Here is a 16517-nt window from a genome sequence, read left to right as displayed (position 1 = left end):
AATCCAAGTAGGCCTTTGGGGAAAACCCTGAGCAAACAACTGAGATGTGAGTCTGTAAACACATTCCTGGAGGCAGTAAACAGCTTCCCAGAGATAAACGAGAGGCCGTGACATCACCTTTACATCAGTATTACAGGTATGTAGTATGTTGAATGTTTGATCTCTTGGACATTTTGTTTACAGGATGATCTTTTTAACCATGAGGTAACTGAGCTGCTTCATGACACTCAATTCATCACAGACGTCATATCATCATACATGTGTTACTGTAAATAAAGGAATTTGTCTATTTATTCTTAATTTATTCGCTAACAAAAAAAAAAAAAAAAAACAGGCAAAATTTTCCTCATCCCGTTGGATCCGACTGAAGACTCAAATCTTTAAAAACACAAATACATCCTCCTAAAACAGCTGCTCGCTGTACTTTTGAATTAAACAAAAATTATTGGGGACTATTTTCTGCGGCGGATGAGTCCACGTCTGGTGCTCTAGTGAGTATTCGTCAGTAAACTACAGAGTGCGTGTACAGTGAGGCTCATTGATGTGTATTAATGGCGTAGAAGAAGAATTTTGTCCATCAAAGAGTTTGTCTGTCCGTCAGCAGGTTAACAGAATAACTACCGGCTCCACTTCCATGAGACTTGGTGGAGGAGTGAAGCATGGGATGAGGAAGAAACCATTAACAATGGGAGGGGATCTGCATCACTGGGCGGATACAGACATCATTCTTCACTTGGCGGAGGTCTGAGCTCTCCGAGTGCTCTTCTAGTTCTTCATATTTTCATCTCTGTGGGTGTCCAGTCTGATTCATTCCACAGAGAGCTACAGGAAGACCACCTCGGTCCACAGCTATCCTTCTTCTCCACAGAAGTGGACCTTCAGAACAGTAGTTTTCCATGATATTTATTTAGCTTTTGGGAGCAGGGAGGAAACCCTGAGCTCATCCGGCACCAACAAACAAACCCGTCTGGCTTCACATGACTGTAGTCATAAAGAAAAGCCCGGAGATGACGACCCGACCCCGGATGCTCTCGGTCTTCTGGTGTACACACATCTGAGGGATTCACAGACCCATCAGACGTGACACTCTTCCCCTCCGACACGTTGTTTGGGTGAAACGCTGTCATAACATCTCAAGAGAGACAAGAAGAGATTTGTAACTCCTTGAAATTCTTTCTCATGCAGCCCCCACAGTTTTTCCTTTCAACTCGTTTCCTGAGCTTAATCGCTGGCGAGTCATCGCGCAGGAATGCGAGCTGCCGCACAGTCGCTGTCTGAGAGCGTCAGAATATGACGGAGAATCTGAACTCCTTCAGGACGTCTTTGTGCATCTCGAGAGTTCACATTTTAACTCCAACTCGTTCTGTAAACGCACTGTTTTTGGTGAAGTCTGTTCTGTGATTTATTGAATGTTTTTAGTCAAACGTCTGAACTCGATGACGACGATCACATTTTCTTTTCAAGGACAATGCGTGTTTAGCTTTAAATATAACGGAGTCCATTTCTTCTTGAGAATCTACTGATACTTTACTTCCATCTTTACATTTTGGGAGACTTTCTACATTTAATCCGTTGTGTCTCAGAGGAAACACTCTACGTTTCTTTCTCAACCACGTTTATCCAACAGTCGGACGATTCTTAAAACACAACTTTTGTAAAAGAAGTTAAAAGGTCTATTTGTTGTCTATTTGGGTCAAATGAAAAAGTATTTTGCAGATGTGCAGGTGTCAGCCATGCAATATAAAAGCTTTTATTTGTTTAATTAAATTCAGAACTCAGAGCACGTAGGAATGTTCTTTCTGCTTTACATTGTTGTGGCCTTTAACTCCAAAAAGCACCTTTGTTTGCTGACTTTAGCTGTGATGGAGTTGACTTTTTCTGGTAAAGGACTTTATCTTTATCTTTCTTCCACCTCTGCTGTCCTGTGTGCTGAATACACACTAGTGTTTATTCAACTTTTTGTTTTAAACATTCCTACCTTCAAATGATCTATTTTATAAAACCACAAGAGGATGACGCAGTGTTTGCCTTTTAATCCTTTCAGCTTCTTTTCCTGCAGTTTTATGTCTTTTCTGAAGAGCCAGAGGAGGCTTCAAATAGTTTACGCATAATAGATTTGTTTCTATATGTGCGCTGGGACTCGTATTACAAACTCTTCTGACAGATTTAAAGCTCCCATCACATTGATGTATCCATCAGTCTGTTGGAGATGTTCCCGGCACCACCGCACCCCGAATAGAGTCGAACACAACCTCAGATTTTAGGAGCGTATGAGGAAAATCCACCCTAAAAAGGAATTCAGTCGTATTGTTCCTCTAATCCTGTACAAACACATGATACAGTGTTCGTTCACAGCAACATGTTGATGGGAGAGAAACACGTTTTACAAAAGAGTCCTTGAGCTGAAGGCTGTGAAAAGTTAGATAAACATTTGAGAAATCTCAGCAGTCGCTCGATTGTCAGTGGAGCAGCTCCAGTTTTAGTCTCTGGATACAACGAAGAGCCAAGTGATCATATGTGTGTGTGTTTAGGAAGACAGTATTTTATGTGAGCTCTGTTATAATTTATATAATTAGATTTTAGATTTCAGAAGACTCTGGTCAAACTGAAATTAGGAATTATTGAGTCATAAAATACATAAAGTAAATTATTTTTAGTTTAATTGTTAAAAAAGTTATTTCACTCTCTTCTATTTTCTGAATTTCACTTCATTTTTTTGTTTTATTTGTATTGAGCAAAATAAAATTAAGCATAAAGTATTTTATGTTGTCTGCCTTTTTCCATATTATTCATAATATAATATTATTATATCATATTAATGTACATTCACAGACGATATAAAAGATGTAGGATTATATTTTGAGATTGTGACAGTACCAAAAATAAGCAAATTAAAAAGAGAAAGGAACATTATTCAAAAAATAAATATTTAAATTAAATAAAAATAAAAAATAAATCCCAAATTTTGATTTCTAAAGTCAAATGTTTCTACGTATGCTGATGACAGCGCTGTGTTTACGTCCCAAAAAAAGATACTGTAAAATGAGCAGTGAACTCACTGTGAGAGGCTCGCCTCCAGCGACGGGCTTGTAGGTGATCTTGTAGTTCTGGACGGCGCCGGGGGCGGCGTCCCACTTCACCGTCAGCGCCGACGTGGTGGCGTTGAAAACCCTCAAGTTCCGAGGAGGCTGAGCCGGCACTGAGGGCACACGGATAGTTCCAGTGAGATAAACAGAAAGATCAGCGATGGATTAGCGATGGTGATGGAGATGATGATGATGATGGTGGTGGTGGAGTGAGGATGAAGATGGCAGTGATGGTGATGCTCCAACAATCTTGCAGGTCACAAAAAGCTAGAAAAGGTCATTGTTAGGATGGAAGCAGCAAAACAGAAGAAGCAGCGTGAAGCTTGAGGTCAGCAACTTTTCATTCAACTCATTAATCTCAACATCAATAGATATTAACAGCTCTTCTTCCTCGTTACAGTTAGAGCCAAATATGCCTTCAAATTAAAAACTGACCCATCAATATTTGGGATGTACGGGTAACAACCAACCAACCAACATATTTTGAAAGGTTGATTAGTTTGTTTTTTTAAGTCACAGTGTCTCGATAACAAAATCTACTTGTTGAATTAAAAGTTCACTGAGCCTCAACCCAACAGCAGAAACACTGTACAACAATGCAACAACATGCAACATCATTAACGTGATGACCGAGGTGAACTCTGATGAAGGATGACGTGATGACATGACTGTGACAACAGAAATGTTAAAGATGACAAGATGGTGACGGACGGGGAACAGAAACAAAAGGACTGATGGTGGAATTAGAACAATCGTTCACATGGATGGATGGAGGTCTGGGGAGGACGACACATTACACGTCTACTTTCACACTGTTTGCATTTAAAGCTCTGAGTCTACGTTCACACCACATTCTACTGCAACGTCTACCAGGAGCTAAATCTGGGAAAAAGAATCAGCAAACGTTGATTTTTATCATCTTAGTTTACGCAACAAGATGGAAACAGAGAACCTCAATGTTCAGAGTTCAGATACAAATGTTGTGCCTCAAACACTTTAGTTTTAAAACCTTCTATGCAACATGTAAAACATTAAATACAAATTTCAGTTACATGGCTGTAGTAGCTAGCTAACAAACTAGCGCTGCCTATAATTGTCATTTTAGGAAGCTGTTGCATCATCATGTATCGATATAGGCTACCATTTAATAATGAATGCAGTTATTGTAAAAACGTTCCCCTAAACAAAATAACCTATACAATTATTAATTTCAATAAAATGATGGTAAGTTATGACACAGTCAGTAAGTAATAATTCACAACAACGTGTCCTGATGTAACAAAATAATAATATAAGTGGCAAGTCCGGTCCTCCACCAAGTTCTCTATTTTCTATATCAGGACACTTCAGAGTGCATTACTATGTTTATTAAATGATACAAAAAACTCAACTAAACATGGTCAGGTATTATTCAGCGAAGCCTACAGTAATCAACAAACGCTTATCGACCGAGTTGCTTGTGGTGTGAACGCACAGAGAACCACTGAAATGCACAAAACATGCAGTTAAGAAAGGAAAGAGTGCGCTTCCGTTAACGCCGTCCCTTATGGTCTGCGTTACCGTTCAACACAAAATCATGGACATTACAATGAAAAGGAACCTGTCCTTCTCTGTTGACATACCATCCGGAGCCTTCAACACTACAGAGAGACGTCGAGAAAACAACATTATTATTATTATTTCAAAGTGAGTAACATCTGTGAATGGTCGTTTTTAGGGAGCTTGTAGGGTGACGTGGGTGCTTACACGTGCGCTCGCTTCCCATCAGGTCCTCGCTCTCCGACTCGTCGGGGTAGATGGCCGTGACGGTGACGAAGTATTCGGTGTCCGGGTCCAAGTCTGGCAGGACGTGGGAGATGTCGTCGTTGTTCTTAATGGCCTGGTGACGGACACAGAGCAAGAAGAAGAAGACAGTTAACAGTGTTTTACGTTATATTACTACGACAGGTCGAAACGCCGATCCTCTTGATGTAAGGACGACCCGCTCCACCTCTGAGCCCTTGATTGAAATTCTTGACTGCTGAACAAAGACAACAAGAGTTTTAAAAAATCTTATCCTGCACTGCATTTCATTTAAACTCGACCTCTGAGACTTGAAGCTTCTTAGCAGCATTTCCATCGGCCAATAAAGAAAATCTGGAGTTCGTGAAGTAAGACTGTAATAAACAACCTGGTGCGGATTTCATTCACACATATTTGTGCTGAAGCGTGTCGGCTGGGGCGGCAAAACGTGTCCAAAATATAACATGAGGAAAACAAAGAGAGCATTATTGTTGCTTCAACTGAACTGTTTTTTTTCCCCTTAAATCTTGGCGAAAGTGGTTTTGTGAGGCGTGTCCGTTTAAGTGATCCGTGAAACCACAATGCATCATTCCTATGATCTTCTTCTACTACTTGAGCAAATCTTTCTTACATTACAGTCATTTAGCAGATGCTTTTATCCAAAGCGACTTACAATTCAGAGTCTATCACATTTCTACACCGTAGGCACAGCTACGGGAGCAATTTTTGGGGTTAAGTGTCTTGCTCAAGGACACATCGACATGCGACTAGCGGAGCCGGAGCCGGGGTTCGAACCACCGACCCTCTGATTGAAAGACGGCCCTGCTATCCACTTAGCCACAATCGCCCAAATCGTTTCATTTAAACCAAACCAGGTTTCATAATCGTCTACATGAGTGCTGGACCGTGGTCGGTTTGAATCTGGACTAGTTCAGGAAGGTGGACCTGCAGGTGAGTTTGAGTGCTCTTAACCTGAACTCAGCTACAGTTTTTGAATCAGAGGAATGACACACTGTGAGAAAACCTTCACCGTTTGTTGATTTAACTCAAAGCAGATGTTTGGTGTCGATGCAGACGGACGAAGCTGTCCAAGCAAAGCTCGTTTGCATATTTCTAGAGAAAGAACTTGGCGGGAGTGTTGATCCAGCTGCTGGAGATGCTGCTTTTTTTTTTTTTTTTTTACAACAAAGACAAAAGTAAAAGGGGACAAAACAAATACAATCTGGATACAAGTCAAGACCGCCATGCATCTTAGAAATGTTTGGTAAACTTGTCTTTGTCAACCTCAGTTTCCTCTTAAGTCTCCTTCACTTTATTTCAATAGTTTTTGGTAAATTACTGGGAGATTCATGAACTTTTCCGTCTTGCACCTTTTCACACATGCCTTTGAATAGATGACACTTCTGGACACCAATCGCTATAAAACGCAACAAAAAAAGAAGATGAAGAAGATGGAGCAAAGGCCGGACGACGGCAGACAATGTCTCTTATTATTTTCAGGAACATGATGTACGAGGAGATGTTTTTGTCCGGTGCATCTTGAAAAAAGGAGCTTGTTTGCAAACAGAAAGCTTGTGTTGCTTGTTGGTTATTAAGTCCTCAGTGAAAGCATTGGCGTAAATTGTAAACGGCAAAAAAGTAGCAGATTTAAATACACCGTCAGCGGAGTCTTATGATTGGTTCGCTCGCAACTCAGCCGTCCAGAATTTCCCCTGAAATGTTACGAGATCTTGAGGTTTGGAAACTGCCGATACAGAATTCCCTGAATATCGATTGCTGCTCCCTTTCCAGGGAGAGTATGCATGTGGGAAAAGGGACTTTAGAAATCCCTTTAAGAAGATCCGCCTGCGGTTCTAATGCGTGAGGGTTTACAACATCTAAAGAAGTTTGAGGCTGAAACATGCTTCTCAGGACTGTATAAATGGGAACGAAGACATCGGCCAATCAGAGAGTCTTACGAGTTAATAATACTGTGTTGTTGACGTGCATCTTTGCACAAACATAATTCCAGCTTTAGAGGTTGAAGGGTTTAGTTCAACGCTCCTTAAGAACTTAAGCATTTCCTGTAACTGTTTGTAACTTTTTAAATGCATCACAAATCATTAAGCACATTTTATTATACACTGACTTAAACCTTTAGGAGAAGATATCACGGAAACAACAACAAACTTTGACTTCTTGCCATAATCACGTGTTAATGATTGGAAAGGAACACGTGATGATATGTTGCTGGAAAATCCAAACTGAAAGACGAAGAATAAGCAAACGGCATTGAAGAAGCAGTTTGTCTAGACTTACAAACAGAGCATCCTGCTCCCCCTTCTTGGTCCAGCCGATGCGGTAGAGGGCCACGTCCGGGGCCCCGTGCTGCCATGTGGCCCTGAACGAGGTCTGGGTCACCTCAGAGAACTGCAGATTCTTGGGAGCAGGAACGACATCTGGTCACACGGAAAGAAACAAGGTTACAAGAGTGTATACCAATTATATGCAGGTGTGTTGTGTTTCGATTTGTGTGTGTGTGTGTGTGTGTGTGGTCTTGTTTTGCTATCTTTGGGAGGACCAGCTTTTAGACCTGGACAGTGAGGACACTTAAAAACGTAGTTTAAGGTGAAGGTTAGTGCATTTTGTTTCCCTTCACATATTCAGCGGCACCTTGTGTCCGTGTTAGACTATTTCTGGTTGGGCTGGGGGGTATTTTACTTCTAATTTCTCAATCAGTAGCAACTCAAATAACTGCAGTGTTTGCGGGGTTAAGAGTACTTTTTTGTTGTAACGAGTAACGTGACGCGATAATTTGCAATTTGAGTTATGTGGTGGAGGAAATGCTACCACTAACAACTGAAGAATCTTCATCATACTATCAGATAATTAATACAATTATGAGGCATAACAGTGTTTTTTTTAGAGTTCTGAATACAACAGCAGCAAGTTTTGAGTATTTTCTCACTCATCACTCAAGTCCCATTTTGACGAAGTTTCGATGTAATTGCTCGTTAAAAAATACACTTGTATTAACAATCCACAGACTTCCCTGTCAACAGTTTTACTGGAATATATTCCTACTGTATGCAAAATAAAAAGTCAACTTCAACATGTGGACATTTTCACGAGAGAGGAGAACCCTGTAGCAATGAAATAATTTTGTGAAAATCGCCCCCAAAACTTGATTGAAAATGCAACAGTAACAATGAAAAAACAACAATAATGTCAGCCCTGACTGGTATTGTAATAACATTTTTACTGATGATGTAATAGCTTTCAGGTGGGTTTAATTAACTATTAGTTTAAAGTAACAATAATAATTTTGACGGATAATGAAAAAAATAAAGAGTGCAAGTATACAAACATTACTGTTGGTGTCATGTACTGAAAACACAATATTTGACACTGATTTCATGTTTGGACACTCAAGATAAACCCACCCACATCCATTCTGATTGGGATTGTCCATTAAACGAAATAAAATTATCATTAATTTATCAGTAAAAAATTTTATTAAAATATCAGTCAGGACATTTTATTACATTATTGGGTTTCATTACATGTAGATGAGGTTAATTTAATCACATTTTTATTACATTTTCAGGATATTATCACGTCATTGGGTGCTACAAACTCTGACAGGGAGCCATTATGCAAGGCACTGAACCAGAGAACCAAAGAACACGGTGGTGCAACTCTGACGTTTGAATGTGTAAGAGGGAAGTTGCTCAACATTTTAAAAAGCTGTTATAAAAATCAATAAGAATACGAGAGTGAAAAGCAGATCCAGACCTGTGATGGCGGTTCCGAGCATCGGGGCTCCGGGTCCCTCGTCGTAGATCGGGGTGACGGCCACGTCGTACTCGGTCTGGGAGATGAGGCTGGACAGGTCCATGGTGGTGATGTCGCCGTTGACTTCGCCCTGCCGGTCACAAATGTTATATATTACAAACTGAGCTCTGTGACTAAGGCTGCTCGATCCTCCAAAGTTCTTATTCTAGACATCAAAAATGTTCTTAAAGTGCATTGAAACACACACAGTGGCCGCCAGAATTCAGACTCATGACCACCGCCCTATTTAAAAAAATATTTCTCATGTTTTTATAGCGCCACATATCAGTGAAATAAGATTTTACAGGATAACACCGTTTAAATGTGCGTTTTTCTTCCAAAATTGCACAAATGTGTCAGAAATGTTGGTCAATTTCTCAATCAGGTCAAACATTACAATAAATTATCAAACTAATTAAAGTAAATCTTGTTTCTATTGTTTGAATAATGTGGTATTAAACCATGGGCCCAGTTCTGATTGGCTGGCAGGTGTGATTAATCTCTAGTAACAGCAGAGTACAACCAGACACCTACGATGTCTGAAATAAGGCAACTTTCTCCCCTCTTAGTGTTTCTTTTTCTGTAAATGAAGCCTTCATTTACCCGGTGAGGGTCATAGGGAACCAATCTGAACGCCCGTAACTGTCTTTATTCTTTAGCCAATACATTGTGCAATCAACAGTTATTTCACAACGGCAAGTTAAAGCAAAACACTTGACTGTTGCCACTTTAAAGCAACGAGGCTTAGCTGAAGAGCTCGGAACTAGGGTTATTATTGTAATCAATAAAAAGGCCAGAACAATTTGCACAAATCTAAATATGAACCAGGGAGATTCCTCCTCATGTTATGTGACGCTACCTGATTTCAAAACGTTTTCCTTCCTGGATGACGTGTCGGCTGATGTGATATGATCAAAAGCTCCGGGAGAGCTACTAAATGGACCTTGAGGTGAATCTTTTTTTGGTTGTTTTTTTTACCAAGAATTGCGTTTTGTGCTGCTTCTTTATGAGCTAGATCTTGCTTGGCTAAAGTAACATAGGAATTTTGAGGTGCAGAAACTGAAATCAGTGATATTTTAAACAGAAAAGCAAAAGAAAAATATGTTAATTATGTGTTTTTATTTGTTATAAATCAGCAGCTCTGCTGAAGTTATTATGTGGAACCTTTTTTTATGGTTTCATGTGAAACCAACATGTTCACTAAGATAAGCAGCCAGAGATGAATACAAGTGGATATTTGTACAGTCAGAGGAGCATCAGGGCAAATGTTTGGCGTATGAAACGCTGATTCACGTCTCCTCAGCAGAGTTTTCCATTTCAGGCATTAATCTAACGTGTGTGTCTTCTACAGAGACGGGACATCTTCAGCGGTTAATCCTTAAGGAGTCGAGCTGCAGCGTGTCATCCATCAGAGCTTTTCTTTGGCGGGGGTGTCCACAGACGGCACCTCCGGCTGCCGATTCATCCCAGACTGTTTGTCCTCCGCCGACAACCAAGTGAGAAATGATGAGGACGGAGGAGGAGTGCGCTCCTCTGCCAGCAGACTGCTCTTCTCATAAAGATCGGCCAACAGAGCGAAGCTGCTGCTGCTGTAACTCTAGACTCGGTCATGACTTCCTGGTTTCTTTCCCAGAACGAAGGTATCGACACTAAAGCTTCGGGCTCGCCGAGGTTTTATTATTGAACTTACAAACATTTTTCAAACAAGTATTGCAGCGACTGATACCTGCCAATATCCTATACATTTAAACTGATCTAGATTTTATAGACGGGATTAATAAAGATGTTCCTGCATGTCTACGAAACTCTCCTAACCCTAGAAAATGTGATGCCAGAATGGAGCCCGTGAAATGTTTAAAGTTCCCCTTCTGGCATTGATTAAACCACAGAAAAACACATAGGGCACAGAAAAAAGTTTAAAAGGGCTTTTGGATGTAAGTCGACACCGTTGGCTCAATTAGCATGCGTCTATCAATGAATATGCAAATTAGGCCGACTGAAGCTGAAACGTAGCGTTTGACCGACATGTTGGCTCGTGCGCGCCGTGATGAATGGATGGAACAGCGTCGGGCTTCATAAAAGTTTTTGTGGGAGTAAAAACATCTGTTTCTCTGGAACATTTTTTTTCAAACCAGCGCTCTGGAAAAACGACAACCGCAAACTTGAGTCTTCTCTTGCAGTTTGCCGTCAGTTCGACGCACGAAGACCCTCTTTTTCGGCTTTTCCTAAACCTAACCAACTGGTTTTGTTGCCCGAACCTAACTTCCTGTGAAGTTTATTTTGAAAGGACACCATGCATGTAACGAGTGTACTCTCTGTCCTGACAGTATTCCACGTTTTGCCGTAGCGCTCTGCTAATGATATGCAAAGCCCCTCCCCCCCAAGTTGACGGGATTGGTTCCTCAGGTATGTGACGTGTGAAACCCTGTCATTGAACCCTGCAGCTCTAAATGCTCAGACATGGTGGTGACTTCCCTTAGGATGTAGTGTGTAGCACATAAACAGGTTAAAAACTAGATTTTTCATTGGAGGGGGGTTTGACTGATGTATTTAATGCTGTAACTAAAACCATGTACATTTTTAATGGTTACTCTCCAATTTATCTGCAACTGACGATTATTTTCATGGGCAATTAATGCATTTATGATTTCTAAATGTGGGAAATAGTCCAAAAACCAAAATCATGTTCCGTTTAAACTGATAGAAAACAGAAGAAGCAGCAAAAGTCCTCATATTTAGGAAGCTGAAACCAGAGAGTATTTGGTGTTCTGTCAACTGAATAATGACTTGACTAAGTATTTCTCACTGCTGCACTTTAAAAGCTCAATTGAAAGGTGAACAGTTTTTAACTTTGGACCTCTAACCTGTTGTGTTCAGACAAACCGCTGGGCTTCTTACCTCCTTCAGGTCTCCTTCATCCGGCTTGTAGGTGATCATGTACTTGCGGACGGCTCCGGGAGCGGCGTCCCACCTGAGCCTCATGGTGCTGTGAGTGACGTCGGTGATCCTCAGAACTCCGGCAGGAAGAACAGGCACTGAGGGAGGACAAGGTGACAATGGACATCCAGTCAAATAAGACAACAAACAAGCGTGACGACGTTTACGACCCCAGTTTGTGAAGATGTTTAAAAGATGCCGACTGACTTCAGAACTTGCTGAAGTAGCTCGTTATTTTCAAAACACATCTGTTGTCGATCCAAAATAAAACCTCCAGGATTTGATCCAGCTGTTATAAAACAACTGCTACATTCTGTGGAACTTCTGATCTTCTCTAATAAACATGTTAAAGCATCTTGCACACATAATGCAGGGAATATAAGATTGGTGAAAAGACGTTTTTTTGAAATACTTTTTAACATTCTTTAATAATTACACAGGGACCAGGTCTAGTTTCAGTTCTGGGGACATTTTACGGACAAACAGGAGCTGGTCAGGTGATAGAACCTTCTGAGGAAACTGAGCTCCTACAATAACAGGACATTTTGAATTGTTGTTTAAAGCATAGCTGAGTCTTAAATCTTCTAATCTCTCTTCTTTTTCTTGTAGGTAGGTGTTTGTTGCTCTAACTAATAAGTCGTGAGTGACGTATCCGTCAACGTCTTTTCCCATTAGACCCAGAAGCTGCAGTTACCTCATCGTTCACAAAGGTCGAAGAAGTATGTCGATGTACAAGTTGCTATTTCTTTAAGTCGTCTTCTAACTACCGGCACACGTGTGGTGATCTCCTCTGAGCTTCTCAATGTTTTCCTGTTGCTATTTCTCATTGCTCGTGTCTGGATTGTAACCCTCGATCTGTGAAACTCTAGGCGAGACGGTTGAGGAAAAATGGCGTAACCTTTCCTACGAGGTTCTGCTTAGTCGACTGTTTCTCCAACCAAGGAAGTGTTTGAATTGCTGAAGTTGTGGGTGACGTTCAGGGACTATATTTAAAGCTTAAGATCAGAGACGTTGAAAATTTATAACAAGAAGCACTGTAGCTGCTCTGGAGGGTTGTGCTGGAACAATATCTGAGGAAGGATTGTGCTGCTGAGTGATTTATATGGAGTATAAATGGGCATTTTGATTATTTTTCCACCATGAAAACTTGTTGCTTCTATTTCAAACTGAGCTTCAGTCTGACGTTACTTTCCCGGTAAAACTGTGGCTCTTCTGCTTCGACAGCGTCGGATTATTTCTGAGCTAAAGACTCATCATTTAAACATGACTTACGGGTGACTCCTCTCCCCTCCAGAGGCTCGCTGACAGCTTCTCCATACAGCGCATAAAGAGAGATGGAGTACTGTGTGTTGGGGATCAGCTGCACCAGCTGGACGTCAGATACATCTCCTCCAACACGAACCTGCAGAGGGACACACGGAAACAGCTGGTGAACATGCTGGACTGATAGAGCACACTGTAATGCTCCACACCGGTGTTTCTGCACGTTCTACACTCATTCATTACTTATTATTCGTATCATCAGCACAACAGTTACAGAGACACAGTCGTTGGCAGTGAAAATCATTTTGATTCGAACTTCAGCTGCATATTTTCCAGTAAAGACCAAAGACTGTATAAGAAGTGGACGCAGTCATGGTGAAGTCATTGGTTTGTGGACCGATGTTTTAAAGCCTCCAGTTCAGCGATTTGGCCGTCGCCATGTTGTTTTTTTCACAATCAATAAACAGGAAGTGACCATATCTGGACTGAGGAGGAGTGACGTAGAGACGCCGTACACGTCGTGGTTGAGACCTGTCAATCACTGTGTAGTCCCGCCCTAAAGCATCCCCTGCTTTATGGTCTGTTTGACTCTAAATGGACCATAATGTACTAAATGAACATCATGCTGTATTGAAGAAGACTTGAAACTAGAGATTGAGACCATAAACTCATGTTTACAATGTTTACTGAGGTAATAAATCAAGAGAGAAGTAGAGTCATTTTCTCATAGACTTCTATACAACCAGAGGAGTCGCCCCCTGGTGGACACGAGAGAGAATGCAGCTTTAACACGTGAAGCATCGGCTTCACTCGGTCTGCGTTACTTTACCTCGTTCTCCAGCTGAGGCTCGGTGGCGTTGATGGATTTGTACAGCAGCATGTAGCCGGTGGCTCCGCCCGCCTGGTCCCACCTCACCCTCATGGTGCTGGAGGTCTCGTCGTAAACGTTCATGTTGGTCACTGCTGACAGCCGCACTGAGAGGACAGAGACACTCAGTCAGAGCTGATGATACCAACTCAGTGCTTTCATGTCACATGAAGTATCTGAAGGAGACTGAGAGCAACAATTGCACCAAACGAAATATGTTTTTTTGGTTTGGCAAAGAAAAAAGAATAATGATACAAACTGTGACCCAGGATGTACCATCTTCAGCACCCTCAGATTAAAGTTCAGACTTGTTTTTAATGCCACTTAAATGAATTTAATATAAGATCAATTTTAGAATAATTAAAATTGAAGGGAAAGTCTTGTAAACATAATGGAGTGAATATAACATTCGTGAGAGTTCCTTAATAATTACTGATTGTGTTGTAGCTCCACAAACTATTTCCTGATGCATCATTATGACTATAGCTGCTTCTACAACAAGGAGGAACTTATTCATAGATAGATTAAATAAATACGATAAAATAGTTTTAAAGGATCTGCAGGAACGCTGAACCCATAAACATGTGTTTTTACAAGAGTGTAGTTTTCACACAATAAGACGCCTGCAGCCAGCAGCCTTTACAGGCTTCATGTTTGAGTCACACTGACAGACTCCAGACAGAGCTTTACCGAGGACATCATGAGCTTTCAAAGAAATGACAGCAGGTGAAGCCACAGTGATCTAACGGCACTCACACCATTGCATCATGGGACGTTGTGTTTGTCTTTTTTCCGCCTCATATCAGATGCTAAATATATACGAGAACAAATGTGAGCGTGTGAAATAACGAGCAGAGAAATCAGGTTGTTTATCTCAGGAAACAAAACCAAAAAAACGCCGTCAAAGCTCCTCTTTAATCACGTCTGTCGCCCCGAAAAAGGAAAGCGGGTTTCTTGGGAAAACAAACGCCGTCCAACATGGAGGCTGAGCTCTTCTCTCTTAAGACCAAGAGGAACATATAAAAAGAAGGAAACACTTACAGGTGGTCTCGGTGCCCTTCAGAGGCTCGCTGCTCTCCTCGCCGACCCCGGAGTAGACGTTGACCACGTACTCGGTCAGATGGTTCAGGCCCTCCAGCACCGCCGTGTTCACCGAGCCGTTCACCAGCAGCTGAAAGGATAAAGGACGTTTTCTCCCTGGGACTCATTTTTGAAAACAGGTAAGAGTTGTGACAAAGTTCTTCTGCGTGATAAATATCAAAATCTGAGGAAGTGGCAGCAGAAGTCTCAGTAACGATCTGTACTAACGTAGAGTCAAAAAAACAACAATAAGCGGGACATTCGTGCTGTCCTACAGACAACAATCCAAACCCAAACATGTCAATCAAGTGTTTTCACACAACTCAGGCACATTTAAAATAATAATCTAAAAGATTTTCATTTGAATAAATGTCATGTACAGTGAGATCTGTGAGTTTTCAATTTTTCAATTGAGTGAGGGAAAAGGTCCTGAAAGACACATACACGTGTTTACTTTCACGTTCTTTCTTTGTTCCTTTATGAACATAAATAAATACTGATATAACTAATGTGTCTTCTTCTTGGTGGCGTCCGATACTGAAGTGTTCAGCGGTGTGACGAGGTTGATCAAACGTTGTGAAGTTAAGCAAAAACAGAAAACAAACGTTTTTTTCTCGGTAATTTGTGACTTTAATCATTTACTTGTTTTGTTTTTCTCACAGATCTTTGAGTTTATAACCTCAGAGAAAATGTCTTTCTTGAAATATTATAGTATAATATATTATAATAACACAATATATCATATTACAGTATCATCCTCCTCCCCCGGCTCTGTTTTCTATATTTATTTGACCTGCAGTGGTGCTAATACTCCGTCATAAGTAGCTGAAGATGAAGCTGCCAATTGTTTTGTTCTTTCCAATAATACACTTCAGAATGAATCTATTGAAGCTCAGAGACTTGCTGCCGTCTGAAAGGACTCGTCTGCTGATTATGAAGTGGAAAGATCAAAGAGCAGCATTAAATGTTCTAACCACCAATCAGCAAACACAAACAGAGAATCTCATCAGACCTTCAGAGCTCAGCCTTTAGAGGATTCATCACTTCGTGTTTCAGAAATCTACTAATGAAGATTGACTTGCAGTGATTAAAGGCTGTTAGAGCCACAATGATCGTGGTGCGTTCATGTGCCGGTGGGAAAGTCGTCATTAATTAAGGAACCTGGCTGGCTGCTGAACTGCATCAAGTTCCTGTTTGGCTGGGAAATCAAACCCAGAGGAGAAAAGACGAAGAAGCACAGCGAGGCTGCAGCTCCTCGTCCCTCCTATCAGGTTATTCATGTCTGTAACTCATTCAGTTAAATCTGCTTCTAGTTTCTATGAAGTATCATACGAACCGCTGCCTGAGGTAACGTTGAACCAAGATGGCGACCGTTGAGGGTGAGAAGTGTCAAGTGTTCCACACACCGTCCACTTACTCACAGTGCTCTGCTTACTGTCTGTGTGAACGCACTCATGCACTCTCAATAACAAGCGTAAGGATGCAAGAATTCAAATCGAGACACAGCAGAACTCCAGAAACTTGGAAGTGACTCTGGTCTTCACAGCCAAGACTTGAGACCTACAACACACAGACTTTGTCTCACCTCTGAGGTGTAAACCGGTGGTATTTATTGACCTAAAACACGAAAACCACCCACGATATCCATTAACACGAATCTTAAGTTTTACTCACAGTTATCCAGACAA

General features: G+C 41.1%; 1 protein-coding gene across 1 annotated transcript in view; it reads right to left on the bottom strand.

Annotated features, from left to right (window-relative positions):
• Positions 1–16517, bottom strand: part of col12a1b (collagen, type XII, alpha 1b) — a 111180-nt gene that overhangs the window by 58713 nt on the left and 35950 nt on the right. The window contains exons 22-29 of the mRNA XM_076083963.1: positions 14791–14920; positions 13711–13856; positions 12891–13020; positions 11580–11716; positions 8643–8772; positions 7167–7306; positions 4833–4965; positions 3060–3199 (exon numbers count right to left, since the gene is read on the bottom strand). Of these exons, the coding sequence (XP_075940078.1) occupies positions 3060–3199; positions 4833–4965; positions 7167–7306; positions 8643–8772; positions 11580–11716; positions 12891–13020; positions 13711–13856; positions 14791–14920 (1086 nt within the window). The remainder of the gene's footprint in view (positions 1–3059; positions 3200–4832; positions 4966–7166; positions 7307–8642; positions 8773–11579; positions 11717–12890; positions 13021–13710; positions 13857–14790; positions 14921–16517) is intronic.

This window comes from Anarhichas minor, unplaced genomic scaffold, assembly GCF_050575085.1.
Source record: "Anarhichas minor isolate MPS153535 unplaced genomic scaffold, ASM5057508v1 ptg000136l, whole genome shotgun sequence".
NCBI classification, from domain to species: domain Eukaryota; kingdom Metazoa; phylum Chordata; class Actinopteri; order Perciformes; family Anarhichadidae; genus Anarhichas; species Anarhichas minor.
Note: the sequence above shows the minus strand (reverse complement) of the source record. Positions and strands in the feature narration are given on the sequence as shown.